Here is a 16,066-nt window from a genome sequence, read left to right on the forward strand (position 1 = left end):
TGAAGAAAGGAAAGATAAATGTGAAATAGCTGCTCACAAATAAGTCAGCTAATGATCTTTCTACACATCTGGTCACTCCGAGTAATCTTCGATCTAACGATATCACTAGGGAGTGGTAGCGAATTACTCACTCGGTACTTACCGCAATTGTGGTCATAATAGGGTTGAAGCGACCTCTAAAAGGAAGCTGTAACGATTAGGAACGTAGTGTGGTCTCGGTGAAGAAGGGAACTGATTAAAGGCTAAACTGCGGATGAATGCTTAAAATGCGATGAATGTAAGTGTAACTGAGATGCTTATACGGAAGAGAGACAGCTTGTAAAAATAAGGGGTTCCCCTGAAACGATAAAGAAGACCGGGAAACCGACATACTGAGCATCATCTAGCGGTTTAATGAGGTAAGAATGTGCAGCGTTAAAGAACTCCTAATATAAGAAGCGCCTAAAATCAACAGACCCGAGGGCTTGGGGATACAAAAAATCAAAACGTGCTTAAGTTATGGATGGACCACGAATCCCCATTGTTAAAGAACGAGGGATATGACGAACCCGCTACCTCGATGTCTGACCATGACATATATTATAAGCTTTTATTTATTTTCACTTGGCTGTTGCTTGTAATCAAATCTTGCAAGTTAAATTTGATACACTTCCCGGTGTCCGATTGAGCTGAAATTTTGATCGCATGTATAACTCCATGACAATGCAATATTACTTTGCGAGAATTCGATAAATTAATCGATAACAGAATTATCGGTAAAGATTTGTGCTCACAAGCAAAAAAGGCCTAAGTCCCAGACAAACCCGGCCTAGCTACAACGGTACCTATCCGTGGAGTCTGAGACATAAGCGATTGTTACTTGTAACCATAGGTATTTGTATTGCATATTAACGAACTGCGAGAACCACGGACACAAACCGCTGTAGCAATTCCATGCCATTACTACGCGGGTATGGAATTCACCATGTCATTTTATATGAGAAAATCTATATATATATATCTATATCTATATCTATGTCTATATCTATATCTATATCTATATCTATATCTATATCTATATCTATATCTATATCTATATCTATATCTATATCTATATCTATATTTATGTCTGCATCTATATCTATATCTATATCTATATCTATATCTATATCTATATCTATATCTATATCTATATCTGTATCTATATCTATATCTATATCTATATCTTTTTTTTTTTTTGTTTGCGGGGAGGCTGAAAAATGCCTAATGCACCATAATTGCTGCCGTCGCAGCAACCGTGTGTCCGTAGACTAAAAAACAGCCCCGTTCTGGAACCGTCGCCCACCCCGGCACCACTTTCGCATTACTTCAGGGTGGCGTTCCATATTTCTCATTTTTTAAGAGCCTACTGTTGTCCCTGCGTCCAGGTTCCCGCTATTTGCTCTGAGTGTCCATTTAATCGCCACTGCTTCGCATGCGCATTTCTCTGCGCTCCCTCTCAGCATCCATCAGGCGTGTCATTACTATAAATGCCATTTTGCTCACTGCAGTCCAGCATTCTTTCCTGCTGCATATATGTGAAACTAAATTTCTCGTGGTAGGTTCCTCCCCAAAGACTCCATGCAAGGTGAGTCTTTCTTCGTGGAAACGGGGGCAGTAGAACATGACGTGTTCTGCGTTTTCTAACTCTGTGGTACACATTGGGCAATGAGGATCTTCCTCTATCCTACGCTTCCATAAATACTCTTTGAAACCGCCATGTCCACTCATTATCTGCGTGAGATGGTAGTTCAGTTCGCCGTGCTTCCGCTCATTCCATTGAGCTACGTTCCAAACTAGTGTGAAAGTCCAACGCCCTTTACTCGAGGCCTCCCACCGTTCTTGCCACTTAGCTATTGTTTGTGTCCTTGCTCTTTTCTTGTCTTCTTCAGATGGTCGCTCGATATTAGTGTTATACATATCGGCCATTTCGCTTGCCAGTAAGTCCACTGGGATTTTCCGGGTTAGAACCAGGATCGCGTCGTCGGACACCGTCCGATAAGCACTTGCTATTCTTAAAGAAGCAAGTCGGTAAGCTGCTAATATATATTTTTGATGGGTCTGTTTAGATCCATACCACACTGGTGCTGCGTATAGTATTATTGAGCTGGTTACTGTGGACAATAGCTGACGTATAGCTTCGCTCGGACCACCAATGTTAGGCATTATTCGCATAAGTGATCCATTAACTTTGGTAATTTTCTCCCCCACCGCTCTGAAGTGCTCTTTGAAAGTTAACTTAGAGTCAATGTGCACTCCTAATTATTTTAAGGAATCCTTTGAGGTGATTTGATGATCCCCGACAGTTAATACTAACTCGTTCGCCGACCGTTTGGAGCTTACTAATACCACTTCCGTCTTTTGGCTAGCCAACTCCAGTCCTGTATTGGTCAGCCATTCCTTTATTCTTGCTACGGCGTCATTACATAATGCTTGAAGCAGGTCCAGTTTCTTGGCCACTACTACCACTGCAATATCATCAGCATATCCCACAATTTGCGTGTTTTCTGGTAGATCAATCTTTAGCACCCCGTCATACATTACATTCCAAAGCGTTGGACCGAGAACAGATCCCTGTGGGACGCCTCCTGTGATTTTGTACTCGTTAGCTCCTTGATCCGTGTCAAAAAGAAGTACTCTGTCTTTAAGATAGCTACCTATAATTCTGCGTAAGTAAGCTGGAGTGCCGAAGCTTTGCAGCGCTGCCATTATATGCATCCAGTTCGCAGTGTCAAAAGCATTCTTGATGTCCAACATAATCAGTGCACAGAACTTCCTTTTATTTTGGCCTCCAGAAATAGCTTCTCTAGCTATATTGACGACTGTTTGTATTGCATCTACGGTGGATCTTGATTTGCGAAATCCATATTGACTATTCGATAAGCCACCTGGTCTTTCTAGAGTCAGCTGTAGGCGCTCACTAATTATACGCTCGAAAATCTTCCCTAGGGAATCCAGCATACAAAGTGGCCTATATGAGGATGGTTGGTCCGGCTGTTTACCACGTTTCAGCAATAGGACAAGTCTTTGTCGTCTCCAAGGGCGAGGGAACACGCCTTCTTGCATACAGGCATTAAAAAGATCAGTAAATAATGTAGCCCTAGTTGTAATCGCGGCTTTAAGGGCTATGTTTGGTACTTCGTCGGGTCCTGGGGATTTGTTATCAGCAACTCTTTTTGCAGCGTCCAGCACCTCTTGCTCTGTAATTTGCGGAATTTCCGTACTTTCTAGATCCTCGCTTGGATAAGTCCAGCGATCTTGCGCCGGGAAAAGTGTTTCAACAATAATATTCATCAGTATCGGGCACGTAGGTTGCTGTGATATCGGTCCTTTAACTTTGGCCATCACAGTTCTGTAGGCTGATCCCCAAGGATCTAGGTCGACATTATCCAACAGTTCCCTAAAGCATAACTTATTGCTCTTTTTTATGGCATTTTTAAGTGCCTTTCTTTGTGCGACATAGGTGCTATGTAGCTCTGCATATCGTGGTGATGAGCGTGCCCTCTGCGCTATTCTTCGTGCTTTGTGGCATTTTCTACGCTCTTCCGCAATTTCGTCATTCCACCAATATACCGGAGTGCGCTGTGCTTTTCCGCGACTTCTGGGCATGGCAGCATCACATGCCACACATAGCAACTTAGTGATTTGAACCGACTGGTCTTCCGCATGCGATTCTCGTACTATGGCGTCCTTCCAGATAATGTCAAATATTTGTGGGTCGAAAAGGTGCTGTTTCCATTTCCTAATTTGTCGATGTCTTGCTGCTACCGTTCGTGGAGTTTCGAGCAGCTCTACGCTAATAGTTTTATGGTCGCTGTGTGTGTAGACGTTGCTTATGGACCATTTTGCTCGTCTTGCTATTTCGCTGCTAGCGAAGGTGAGATCTTCTGGTACCTGTATCGAAGGTATATATCCCTGGTTCATTTAGGAGTTCTAGCCTCAAAGAAGTAAGACTTTCGAGGAGAACTCTCCCTCTTTCGTTGGTTCGTCTACTTCCCCACACAGATGACCATGCATTGAAGTCTCCACACACTAAAAGCGGGTGTTTACCTCGTGCTTCAATGGTGATCCCGTATATCATGTCTTCGAACTCGGCGATGGTCATGCTCGGAGGGGCATAGCAACTGAAGACGTATATACCGTTGATTTTTGCCCACGTGAATCCTGCTACCGTTGGCGTCATAATTTCCTGTAGGAGAAATTTCCCTGGTGCCCAAATTGAGGCTTTCCGTGCTGAATCTGAGAGCCAACCCTGCTCCTGGCGATTTTTGTATTGTTCAGAGAGTACCACTGTGTCATATCCTCCTTCATAGACTGTTTGGGATAATAGCTCTTGGGCTGCCTCGCAATGGTTTAAATTGAGCTGCAATACCCTCATGAGACAGTCATTTTGCTGCCCTCTCGTTGTGGGCATTTAAAACTGCCTGCTGAATGTTGTCCCCCACATAGCGCGCATTTCGGTGCATTTTCGCAACTTGCAGCCTTATGACCTTCCTGGCCGCATTTCCTGCATAGGCTAGACCTATCTACAGTCTCCTTACATTTCTGAGCTATATGCCCGTAGCCCCAGCACCTATAACAGCGTTTTTCTTGCTTGAGCTCTCTAATTCGGCAGGAAACCCATCCTACCCGGATTCTTTGCGTATTAAGAACCGCCTTGGCATCATCCGCTGTAAGGCTTATAAGTGCCGACTTCGTGCCACTGTACCCTGTGCGTATGCTTTTTATGGCAGCCACATCTGGAAGTTTGATGTTGCATTGCTGGTGGAGGGCGTTGCAAATCTCCTCGGCCTTAGTAATCTCATCGAGATCTCTGCACTGTAGCGTGACCATTTGGGACTTTGTTATAACTTTAGCCGAGTCCTTTAGTACCGCTTCAATTTCTGCTTGGTACGCGCTTCTTTTCCCATCTTGCGATTTTTTCAGCTCTAGTAACAGCTCTCCTTTCGCCGTTCTTCTAATCGTTTTGACGTCATCACCCAGGGATTTTAATTCGTCGCATCTTCTCACTTTACGCAATATGTCGGCGTACGTCGCATCCCCCGCCTTGGAAATGATGATTGCATCCGGCCTAGCCTTAAGTGATTTTTTCTTGCTCTTCTTTTTGGCTAACTGCCACTCTCCCGTCTTTTGGGCTGCAGTTTCCTCTTTCCGCTCCGTCTCCTCTTGCGTTTCTTGCCGTCGTTTGTGACCACCCATATATATATATCTATATCTATATTTATATCTATATCTATATCTATATCTATATCTATATATATATCTATATCTATATCTATATCTATATCTATAAGGACTTTTATTATTGGTTAACAAAATTAACTAAAAAGTAAAAAATAAATTGACTGTAAGGAAGTATAACACTTTATAAGTTCATTGTAACCTTTAACGATAATTAGGCTTCTTCGTCTGCGACAAAAAAATTCCATATTGTACATACATAATTAACTGTCAAAAAGCTAGTTAATGAATGTAATATAATAAAGATTACTGCTTAGTGTTGCAGCCCAGGCGGAGCATTCTAGGATTATTTCGGGACCATTGCGAGATTGTTTTCTAGATAAATCGGGTCTATTTCGGCATCATTTCGGTATTGTTTTCGCCTTCTTTTTCCGACAATTTTCGAATTGATCATATTTAAACTCTTGCGGGACCAATTAACAATCATAGTTGCATCATTTCGGGAATGGAAAATTTTAGGGCTATGTCGAGATCATTGCGGGATAGTTTTAGTACTACATCATTTTCTTAATATACGTCGGCCTATATTTTTTATGGTATACGTACATTATTTTGTGGCTGTCCATAAAAGAAGGACCCCATAGTAAAGTATAGGCTTTTCTTCGCTCTCTCTTACACAAGGAGTTTCAACGACAACTTAATATCTAGTAAAACTGCTAGATATTTTGTGTTATATTTTTCTAGTAGGGTTACCCCTCGAAGCTTAGGCTTAGTCCATTTAGGAACCTTTCATTTGCTAGTAAGTATTTTATATCGGATGCCCAGTCATGATTGTTGTTGGGCATCTGCCGCTTATGATGGCTATAACGTCATCTGCATACGCCGTAAGTTTGACCAGTCCTCCGTCGAACCGCCTAAGCAATTGGCTGATGACGTACGTCCACACCCACATTGTAACGTTTCTCTGTTGAAATTATTTTTAGTTTATAATATAAATGTATCTGAAGATACCTCTCTCATGATCAAACTACTTTTAACATCAGCCAGTATGCTTTATTCTATTCGGTTCTTTTGAATTTACTAAACTATAGTAATTTAATAAAGAGATTATTGTGAAAGTCATCTAAATATCTTCAATACACTATTTTGTCCAATAGCATTATTAATCTGCAACAAAAAGTTCTACAGCATTGGTTTGAATGATTCCACAGACGGTACAAGAAACAAAGCAATTTTTGAAGTTATGAAGTAACTTTTGAGAAAAAAAATATTCATCCGTAAATACATAAATTATTTTTTAGATTTTCGGCTATGAGCTAAATTTTGTAGATATGGAGTGGAGGTTGAAAGACCAAAAACAAAAAACCAACGTCAACAAGACGCTTGTATTTTTATCGACAAAATTTATTACCCTCAGAGTTATGCAATAATTTACTTATTTATTGGTTTAACTAAAAAAAAAAAAAACACAACGAAAGTAAATAATTCTAAGCAGTGAGATATTGGTAACATTTTATGGACTAATTTTTTCAACGAAATTTATTTCATTTGTTTAAGAGCGGTGTTAGTTTTACCAGACTAATTATGATGCAGTTTTCTGGTTTTGGCAAATATAAACACAAATATAGTGCATATGACTGCTTACATATTAAAATATCTGAATCATATGAGGAGCTCCAAGGCAAAACGCAATAAGTGCGCACCTAACTAAGTTTTTGAGATACGATTTAACTTCACTATTTAAAACCTATCAGAAGAAAAATCAGAAAACTAAGCCATTCTCGTATATTCTCAAAATTATGTTTTATACCTAAAAGCAATAATTTTCGAAACTGTTTATGTATTTTAAGTTTAAAATTTTATTTTCTTTATTTGAATGAGTACTAGCTGTAGAGTATCTGTATGCACCTTAAGGACGATTCAGTGAGTAATTTAGGAGTACACTTCAAAAAACGCTAGTACTCTATAAATAATGTAAGGAATACTCCTTTGGGAGTATAGGACTGCTCAAAATCTAATCTGTATTCATACAAAAAATGTGCTCCAATTAACATTGCGATGTCCTAGGAGAGGAGTAGGTGATCCCACTCTCGCTTTGTTTGTGAGTATTCCATAGAGTAAATACGTGAGAGTACATTCCAAAGTACTTTCACTGTAGTACTCCATGGAGCACCCACAGAGGATCATATGCCAAAGTACTAAAGAGGAATTGTGTTGTCGGAAAGAATTATCGGAGTGAATTTAATTTAAAATGAAAGTAAATGAAGAGGGGCAATACAACTTTTATATTTTATACTACGAATATTCTTATGTTATTTAGCATTTGCGTGAATAAACTAATATTTCTCTATACATACTATAGTATGTATACATAAAACCAGTGCGCTGTTGCATTTTATCAGAGCTGCCAAAGTAAAATTTTATTATCAGTTATTTGTATGCAATATTTTACTTTTGGCAACTCTGTTCGATCGTTATCGTGTTGTGATCACGATCGTTAAAAACGAGCAATGATCGGCTGATGGTGGTCCGCAAATGCATTGCAAAGGAGTATTGTTAGAGTACTCCAACATGAAGAAAATGGAACACGTAATCCAACAATTTTTGCAGGGTATACGAATATTCCACAACTGATCCTTCAATCTATCCAATTTGCATGTCCATGGCCAGGATGCCCTACTCCAACTTGGAATATGATTTCAAGGTACTTTGTTAATTCTTAAGTTCTTAATTATTCCGCACCTCCTGTTATCGTTCGAATCGTTTAACTCTTGAATAAATAACTCAAATATTCCATATAGAATAAGGTTCGTTATTTACACTACTACTATTTCTACTAGTACTTTACAATTAAATTACTTACGTAATTCACTTACCATTCCTTAACTTACCCTGCTTTTATACTCTAAGCTGCCTCGCTTGCATATTTCTTTCAGTGTCTAGAAATTTTCCGAACATCCGTCCCGTAAAGCTTATTTATTTCTCCTTTCTGTATATCAAATTGCATTTGGCTTTATATATGTATATGTGTTAGTAATGCCGTCTTCGCACTAAGCTGTTGATTACATGTATGTGTGACAATTTTCTTTCCTTCTCCGCTCTTAGTTGCTGTTTACATGCATTTGTGGCTGTTTTCAATTTCAATGTTTGCCCAACCTTTATTTCTAGGGGCATAGTGACGTATCGGAACTACTAAACACATGCTTATGCATATGAGTAAGACGCATGTATTTTTATGGAGAATGGTAGAATGAGCGACACTGGCGCCATCTGATAATGAAAAGTAGCCATCTCCCAAATTTTGCTCCAAGTAAATCATAAGAAGAAGAATTTGACATTTGCTTTGGCTAAGGGTGTTGGCACACTTTGCAAGTGAAATTATTTTTCCCAATGGTTGGTAAATTTTCTAACATTTTTCGCAAATAAAAACTGCAATATAACAAATGAATAGGACACAAAATATGTTAGCAAGTATTTTTGTTGTATAGGGAGAATGTTTTAACAGTGCTTTGCGAAATTTTGTATATGAATGGGCAAGGCGTAATAAACTTCAATTGCCAAGTCTGAAGTTCCTTCATATTTACAAATGCAACATCTTGGTTGATTGTGGCGATGTTATTGGAATGCATAAGCCTGTGTTAAACGCATCTATATGAAAAATGTCATTGTGTCATTGCCTTAAGTTTAAGCGCTTTTTCTCATTTATCTAGGAACTTGTTATGAGTCACTTATTGCGTTTTGGTTTGGAACTCCTCATGTGTTCTACCTACATGCGTACATATAAAAATAGATATGTATACCGAATAGAACTATACATATAAAAATGTTTTTGTTCCTTATTCTTATGATTATCAAACTTTTCCTTTAAATCGCCAATGCAATCTTATCCATTAGCAAGTTTTAAATTTTTGCAAACAATCATAAAGTAGTAAATCTACTATTTTTATTTGGGTATAAATATGCATGTTTCAGTACCTCGAAGCATCAGTTCTTCAACAACTGTTTAATATAACAACACAGTGAACCAAATAAACAAAAAAATGAAGTTCCTCGTGAGTATTAAATTACAATATTTTTTTGTAAAACAAATTTTAAATGATCCTTTTAACTTTACCTAAGATTGTCTTCGCCTGCATTTTAGCCATCGCATACGCCAACTACGATGCTAAAGTATTGAAGCAAGAACAAGAAGTTGAACCTGATCATTTCCAGTATATCCTTGAACTCGATAATGGTGTAAAACTCGAACAGAAAGGTCACTTAGCTGCTAAAGATGTATGGAAAGTGGACGGTAACTTTGCATTTGTTACGAAAGAAGGTGAAAAAGTCGATTTGGCATATACAGCTGATGAGTATGGTTATCACCCAGACCCAAACAATAAATGGATCCATCCAATTCCTGAGTATATCATCCGATCCATTAAATATATCCAAAACCATCCATATTCAGCAGAATAAGAGAGTTTTGAATATAGTTGTTATTCTTTTTGTTTTTTAAGGGAGTGCTAACTGAGATAAATGCACAAATGTGATAAAACTAAAAGCTTTTCTTACTGTCTTTTATTTTCAATAACATAAAACTATAGCTAGAGGGAAAACTTGAAGCTAGCGAAGGGGAGCTAGCGTTCTGTGCGAAGGACTGAAGCGGCATTAGATATGCTACCATCGACCAGAACTTTACGAAGAAACTCTAGAACCTTTGATAGCGCGAAAAGAACTTCCTTGTATGCTGATATATGTCTTAATTTAAGCTCCCTGCAAAGTTAAAAATACTTTGCCAACTGACGTTTATCAACAGCATCAGCTCCGGAAGGATTTGAAAAGACCTCCCTGGGCCATTCGAGATACCCAGATTTAACCTTAAATTTTAACACAAATCTTTACAAAATGTTAAGATATTTAAATATTTCATTCTTTTATTTGTTCATAACATAATATGAAGTTTACTATGAATTATTTACAAAAAATCTCTAATGCACAGTATCAACATGTGGATGATAACCAGTCCCGTCAGCTGTATAAGTAACCTTGACAGTCTTTCCCTCGGGAGTTACATATTCATATTCGCCGCTGACAACCCATGTTTTCTTATCCTCTACTAACTGACCCTTTTGTTCTGCTCTAATTGAATTATCGAGCTCTAGTATGTAATAGAAATCTTCTGGATTAACCTCCCATTCATTGCGTAAAACTCTTGCTTCTTCATTGGCCAATACATTAGCACATATGCAGGCGAATATGATCTATGATAAAATATTTAATAAAAGTTAATTAGTAATTTATAAATATTAGTCCTTGTTTTAAATATTTGGAACTGTTTTGTTGAGATACTTACGACAAATTTCATCTTGAGTTTATCTGCCTGAACAATACAATCGACTATGCTTTCAGCCGTACCTGATGGCAATATTTATATAAATCTCAAATAAAAACATTGGTGCAGTTTTGACTAAAAAGTGTAAGCAAATCTTTAGCTTAACAATTGATGTTAATTATGTCGATTAATTGTCACGAATCTGTACAGCATTGTTCTCACGCCATCTTTCACAAAATACCATCAAACGTGCACTTAATTAATTGCCTTGAGTTACATTCTAACTTTCTCAGTTAAAAGATTTCTTAAAAAGAAGAAATTTGCATTTAGAATGTCGCTTGTAGATTTCCAAGAGCTGCCAATCAATACTGCTTTTATTACGGAGTAAATTATTATAATTTATTCGGAAGTTCCCAAAGGCCATATCAAATTAAAATAAATGCAAGGCGCGATAACCTCAGAAGAGATTTTAGGTGGAGCTTCTCTTTCAATGTGCGTCGTGCTGCTTTTTAGTTTTTCCTATAAATTGGCGGGACTGGACCTTCATTTTTACACCGACTCTGAACGGCTTCAGCGAGAAACTTTTCAAGGCAGAAATACATTCGAAGTGTGCTAAGAAAAACTTTTGCTTAGCGCAAACCCTGGATTTTCGAATACAGAGATTCTATATATGTGGTAGAGGAAGAGGGAAATGGGAGAGGTTAAGTCGAGATGACTTATACGTAGGGACCTCACGTAGACTGAACGCCTCCATAACGTTGCGTTGTAATTTTTATTGAAAGTGTAATTTGAAGAGGGGGGGGGGGGGGGGAGAAGTAGGGGACGAAAGGAATGGAGAAAGATAGAACGACCAAATTTCAACTGTGGACAAGGAAATATCCGTCTGCTTAAGGCCAATACCAACATGAAACGTCAAAATGCATTTACTATTTACTAAAGGAAAAATAATTTTCATTTCTTGTATAGTTTGAACACGTCTTGTTTCATTGTATCTTATTGATGGATGAGGCGGAGCTGCCATGGTCGAAAAGTGTTTGGAAGTGGTATGCTGTTTGGGGAAATACAGAATGTAAGCGTAAGTGTAGTCGCTACATTGAAGTTAAATATACTTGGTAGATGTGATATGAGCGAAATGAGACAGCAAATTAGTTAACTGAAATTAACGAAAGCAGAGAGCCAAATCAGTGATACATAAAAGAGAAAGTGAAATGAGTAAGGAAAATAAGTGAATTTAAATAAATGAAGTAGAAGAAGAGGAGTGAGATAAAGCGCAATATAAGAACATACAATGAACGGAAGGAAGAAAAATAACAGAAGAGAAAATAAAAAAGAAATAAAAGAAAGAATGATGAAAGGAAAGTTTAAGTTTAGAAGCCAAAATCAAAGCCGAACCCGAAACGGAACGGTGTGCTATCAACTTTGTATATGTGTCTTAGCGACGATGTTATCGATTTGTTCTCGAAGTCGTATGAACTTGTTATCGATGACAATTGTTATCGGTTTGTAATCGGAAACATATCGAATTACTATCGAAATGTTGTCAATTATTTATCGAAAAGTTATCGATATGTTACATAAACGGAATCGATTTGTTAGCGAAAATTCCTAAATTTGTAGTAGAAAGTGGTCGTATTCTTATCGAAAATTTATCGGGATGTGATCAAATGTTATATTTTATTATTGATTTTTTATAGAAAGGCTATCTATTTTTATACTCAGTTGAGCAGAGCTCACAGAGTATATTAACTTTGATTGCATAACGGTTGGTTGTACAGGTATAAAGGAATCGAGATAGATATATACTTCCATATATCAAAATCATCAGTATCGAAAAAAATTCGATTGAGCCATGTCCGTCCGTCCGTCCGTCCGTTAACACGATAACTTGAGTAAATTTTGAGGTATCTTGATGAAATTTGGTACGCGGATTCCTGGGCACTCATCTCAGATCGCTATTTAAAATGAACGATATCGGACAATAACCACGCCCACTTTTTCGATATCGAAAATTTCGAAAAATGGAAAAAGTGCGATAATTCATTACCAAATACTCATTAAGCGATGAAATTTGGTAGGTGAGTTGAGCTTATGACGCAGAATAGAAAACTAGTAAAATTTTGGACAATGGGCGTGGCACCACCCACTTTTAAATGAAGGTAATTTAGAAGTTTTGCACGCTGTAATTTGCCAGTCGTTGAAGATATCATGATGAAATTTGGCAGGAACGTTACCCTTATTACTTTATGTCTGCTTAATTAAAATTAACAAAATCGGAGAACTACCGCGCCCACTTTTTAACAAATTTTTATTTTTTTTTATTCAAATTTTAAAAGAAAAGTTAATATCTTTACAGCATATAAGTAAATTATGCGAACATTCAACTCCAGTAATGATATGGTGCAACAAAATACAAAAATAAAAGAAAATTTTAAAATGGGCGTGGCTCCGCCCTTTTTCATTTAATTTGTCTAGGATGCTTTTAATGCCATAAGTCGAACAAAAACTAACCAATCCTTGTGAAATTTGGTAGAGGCTTAGCTCCTAGGATGATAACTGTTTTCTGTGAAAAAGGGCGAAATCGGTTGAAGCCACGCCCAGTTTTTATACACAGTCGACCGTCTGTCCTTCCGCTCGGCCGTTAACACGATAACTTGAGCAAAAATCGATATATCTTTACTAAAGTCAGTTCACGTACTTATTTGAAGTTACTTTGTATTGGCGTAAAAAATGGCCGAAATCCGACTATGACCACGCCCACTTTTTCGATATCGAAAATTACGAAAAATGAAAAATATGCCATAATTATATACCAAATACGAAAAAAGGAATGAAACATGGTAATTGTATTGGTCTATTGACGCAAAATATAACTTTAGAAAAAAACTTGGTAAAATGGGTGTGACACCTACTATATTAAGTAGAAGAAAATGAAAAAGTTTTGCAGGGCGAAATCAAAAGCCCTTGGAATCTTGGAAGGAATACTGTACGTGGTATTACGTATATAAATAAATTAGCGGTACCCGACGGATGATGTTCTGGATCACCCTGGTCCACATTTTGGTAGATATCTCGAAAACGCCTTCACATATACAACTAAAGGCCACTCCCTTTTTAAACCCTCATTAATACCTTTAATTTGATACCCATATCCTACAAACACATTCTAGAGTCACCCCTGGTCCACGTTTATGGCGATATCTCGAAAAGGCGTCCACATATAGAACTAAGGCCCACTCCTTTTTAAAATACTCATTAACACCTTTCATTTGATACCCATATCGTAAAACCAAATTCTAGAGTCACCCCTGGTCCACCTTCATGTCGATATCTCGAAAAGGCGTCCACCTATAGAACTAAGGCCCACGCCTTTTTAAAATACTCATTAACACCTTTCATTTGATACCCATATCGTACAAAAAAAATTCTAGACTCACCCCTGGCCCACCTTTATGGCGATATCTCGAAAAGGCATCCACCTATAGAACTAAGGCATACTCCCTTTTAAAATACTCATTAACACCTTTCATTTGATACCCATATCGTACACAAAAATTCTAGAGTCACCCCTGGCCCACTCTTATGGCGATATATCGAAAGGGCATCCACCTATAGAACTAAAGCCCACTCCCTTTTAAAATACTCATTAACACCTTTCATTTGATACCCATATCGTACAAACAAATTCTAGAGTCACCCCTGGTCTACCTTTATGTCGATATCTCGAAAAGGCGTCCACCTATAGAACTAAGGCCTACTCCCTTTTAAAATACTCTTTAACACCTTTCATTTGATACCCATATCGTACAAACAAATTCTAGAGTCACCCCTGGTCCACCTTTATGACGATATCTCGAAAAGGCGTCCACCTATAGAACTAAGACCCACTCCCTTTTAAAATACTCATTAACACATTTCATTTGATACCCATATCGTACACAAAAATTCTAGAGTCACCCCTAGCCCACCTTTATGGCGATATCTCGAAAGGGCATCCACCTATAGAACTAAGGCCCACACCCTTTTAAAATATTCATTAGCACCTTTCATTTGATATCCATATCGTACAAACAAATTCTAGAGTCACTCCTGGTCCACCTTTATGGCGATATCTCGAAAAGGCGTCCACCTATAGAACTAAGGCCCACACCCTTTTAAAATACTCATTAACACCTTTCATTTGATACCCATATCGTACAAAAAATTCTAGAGTCACCCCTGGCCTACCTTTATGGCGATATCTCGAAAAGGCATCCACCTATAGAACTAAGACCCACTCCTTTGTAAAATACTCATTAACACCTTTCATTTGATACCCATATCGTACAAAAAATTCTAGAGTCACCCCTGGCCTACCGTTATGGCGATATCTCGAAAAGGCATCCACCTATAGAACTAAGACCCACTCCTTTTTAAAAAACTCATTTACACCTTTCATTTGATACCTATATCGTACAAACAAATTCTAGAGTCACCCCTGGTCCACCTTTATGTCCATATCTCGAAAAGGCGTCCACCCATAAAACTAAGGCCCACACCCTTTTAAAATACTCATTAAAACCTTTCATTTGATACCCATATTGTACAAACGCATTCTAGAGTCACCCCTAGCCCACCTTTATGGTGATATCTCGAAAGGGCATCCACCTATAGAACTAAGGCCCACACCCTTTTAAAATACTCATTAACACCTTTCATTTGATACCCATATCGTACAAACGCATTCTAGAGTCACCCCTGGTCTACCAATTATTTGAAGATGGTGTTCACGCAATTAGCCAAGAATCGGTTGTAAAAAGTATTTCATGAGATGTTTGTTCTGGATTACACCAGCCTGCTTTATTTCCTTTTCAAAGCTGCCCTACTCTGCTCTGCCTTAACCTGCTCCGCACTTATTTTGGATTTGATTAACGGACCTATTATGAAACAGATATACCTATAAAACTTCAATTCAAGACCGATCACTTTCGCTTTCGATTATGAGCCGATAATAAAACAAGAACTTCTCGGTATCCATTGTTACCGTTGAGAAACCTTCAAAGTTTTTTTCAGATAGCCCGAAACTATTTGGTGCTGGTAAAGTTATCTCTTTAAATGGGCAGGAAAGTCATTTTGAAAACACTTTGAATGTCTTTGGGACAGCCAACTAGTGCTTGGTGGAAATAAATCTGCTCGCAGATGCTGTTTGAAGTTGACATAAAACATGTAAATAAGTAGAACGTGCCTGACTAATTTGTAAAAAAAAATGAAATCGTAGCTCTACGAAAATCGGCAGAAAAGCTCGGCCTAGATTCCTTTTAAAATAAAAAGTACACTTTTTATCTTATGCTACATCTACAGGCCGTACTGTTTTGGTCTGCTATGTGTTTTCATTCCGTATTATTTATTTAAATGGAGATCAACCTTCTAAGCTATCTTGGATGTCCAACAAATCACTCCAATGCATTCTTCGCTGAGGTAACTGGCGCCAACTGGTAACATCAATGCAACTTTAATAGTTTTCCACCTCTTTTATTCAGAGAAGTCTTGGCCGATACCTTGCTCTACTACAATAGA

The 16,066-nt window shown here is 38.0% G+C and overlaps 1 protein-coding gene across 1 annotated transcript; it reads right to left on the reverse strand.

Moving 5' to 3' along the window:
• Window positions 1–10,169: 10,169 nt before the first annotated feature.
• Lcp9 (Larval cuticle protein 9) lies at window positions 10,170–10,556 on the reverse strand. The gene is made up of 2 exons (XM_067777209.1): window positions 10,535–10,556; window positions 10,170–10,442 (listed from the first exon to the last, which is right to left on the reverse strand). The coding sequence occupies exons 1-2, from the start codon at window positions 10,544–10,546 to the stop codon at window positions 10,170–10,172; spliced, it is 285 nt and encodes a 94-aa protein (XP_067633310.1). The 5' UTR covers window positions 10,547–10,556.
• Window positions 10,557–16,066: the final 5,510 nt, after the last annotated feature.

Source organism: Eurosta solidaginis, chromosome 3 (assembly GCF_040869045.1).
Source record: "Eurosta solidaginis isolate ZX-2024a chromosome 3, ASM4086904v1, whole genome shotgun sequence".
In the NCBI taxonomy this organism is placed as follows: domain Eukaryota; kingdom Metazoa; phylum Arthropoda; class Insecta; order Diptera; family Tephritidae; genus Eurosta; species Eurosta solidaginis.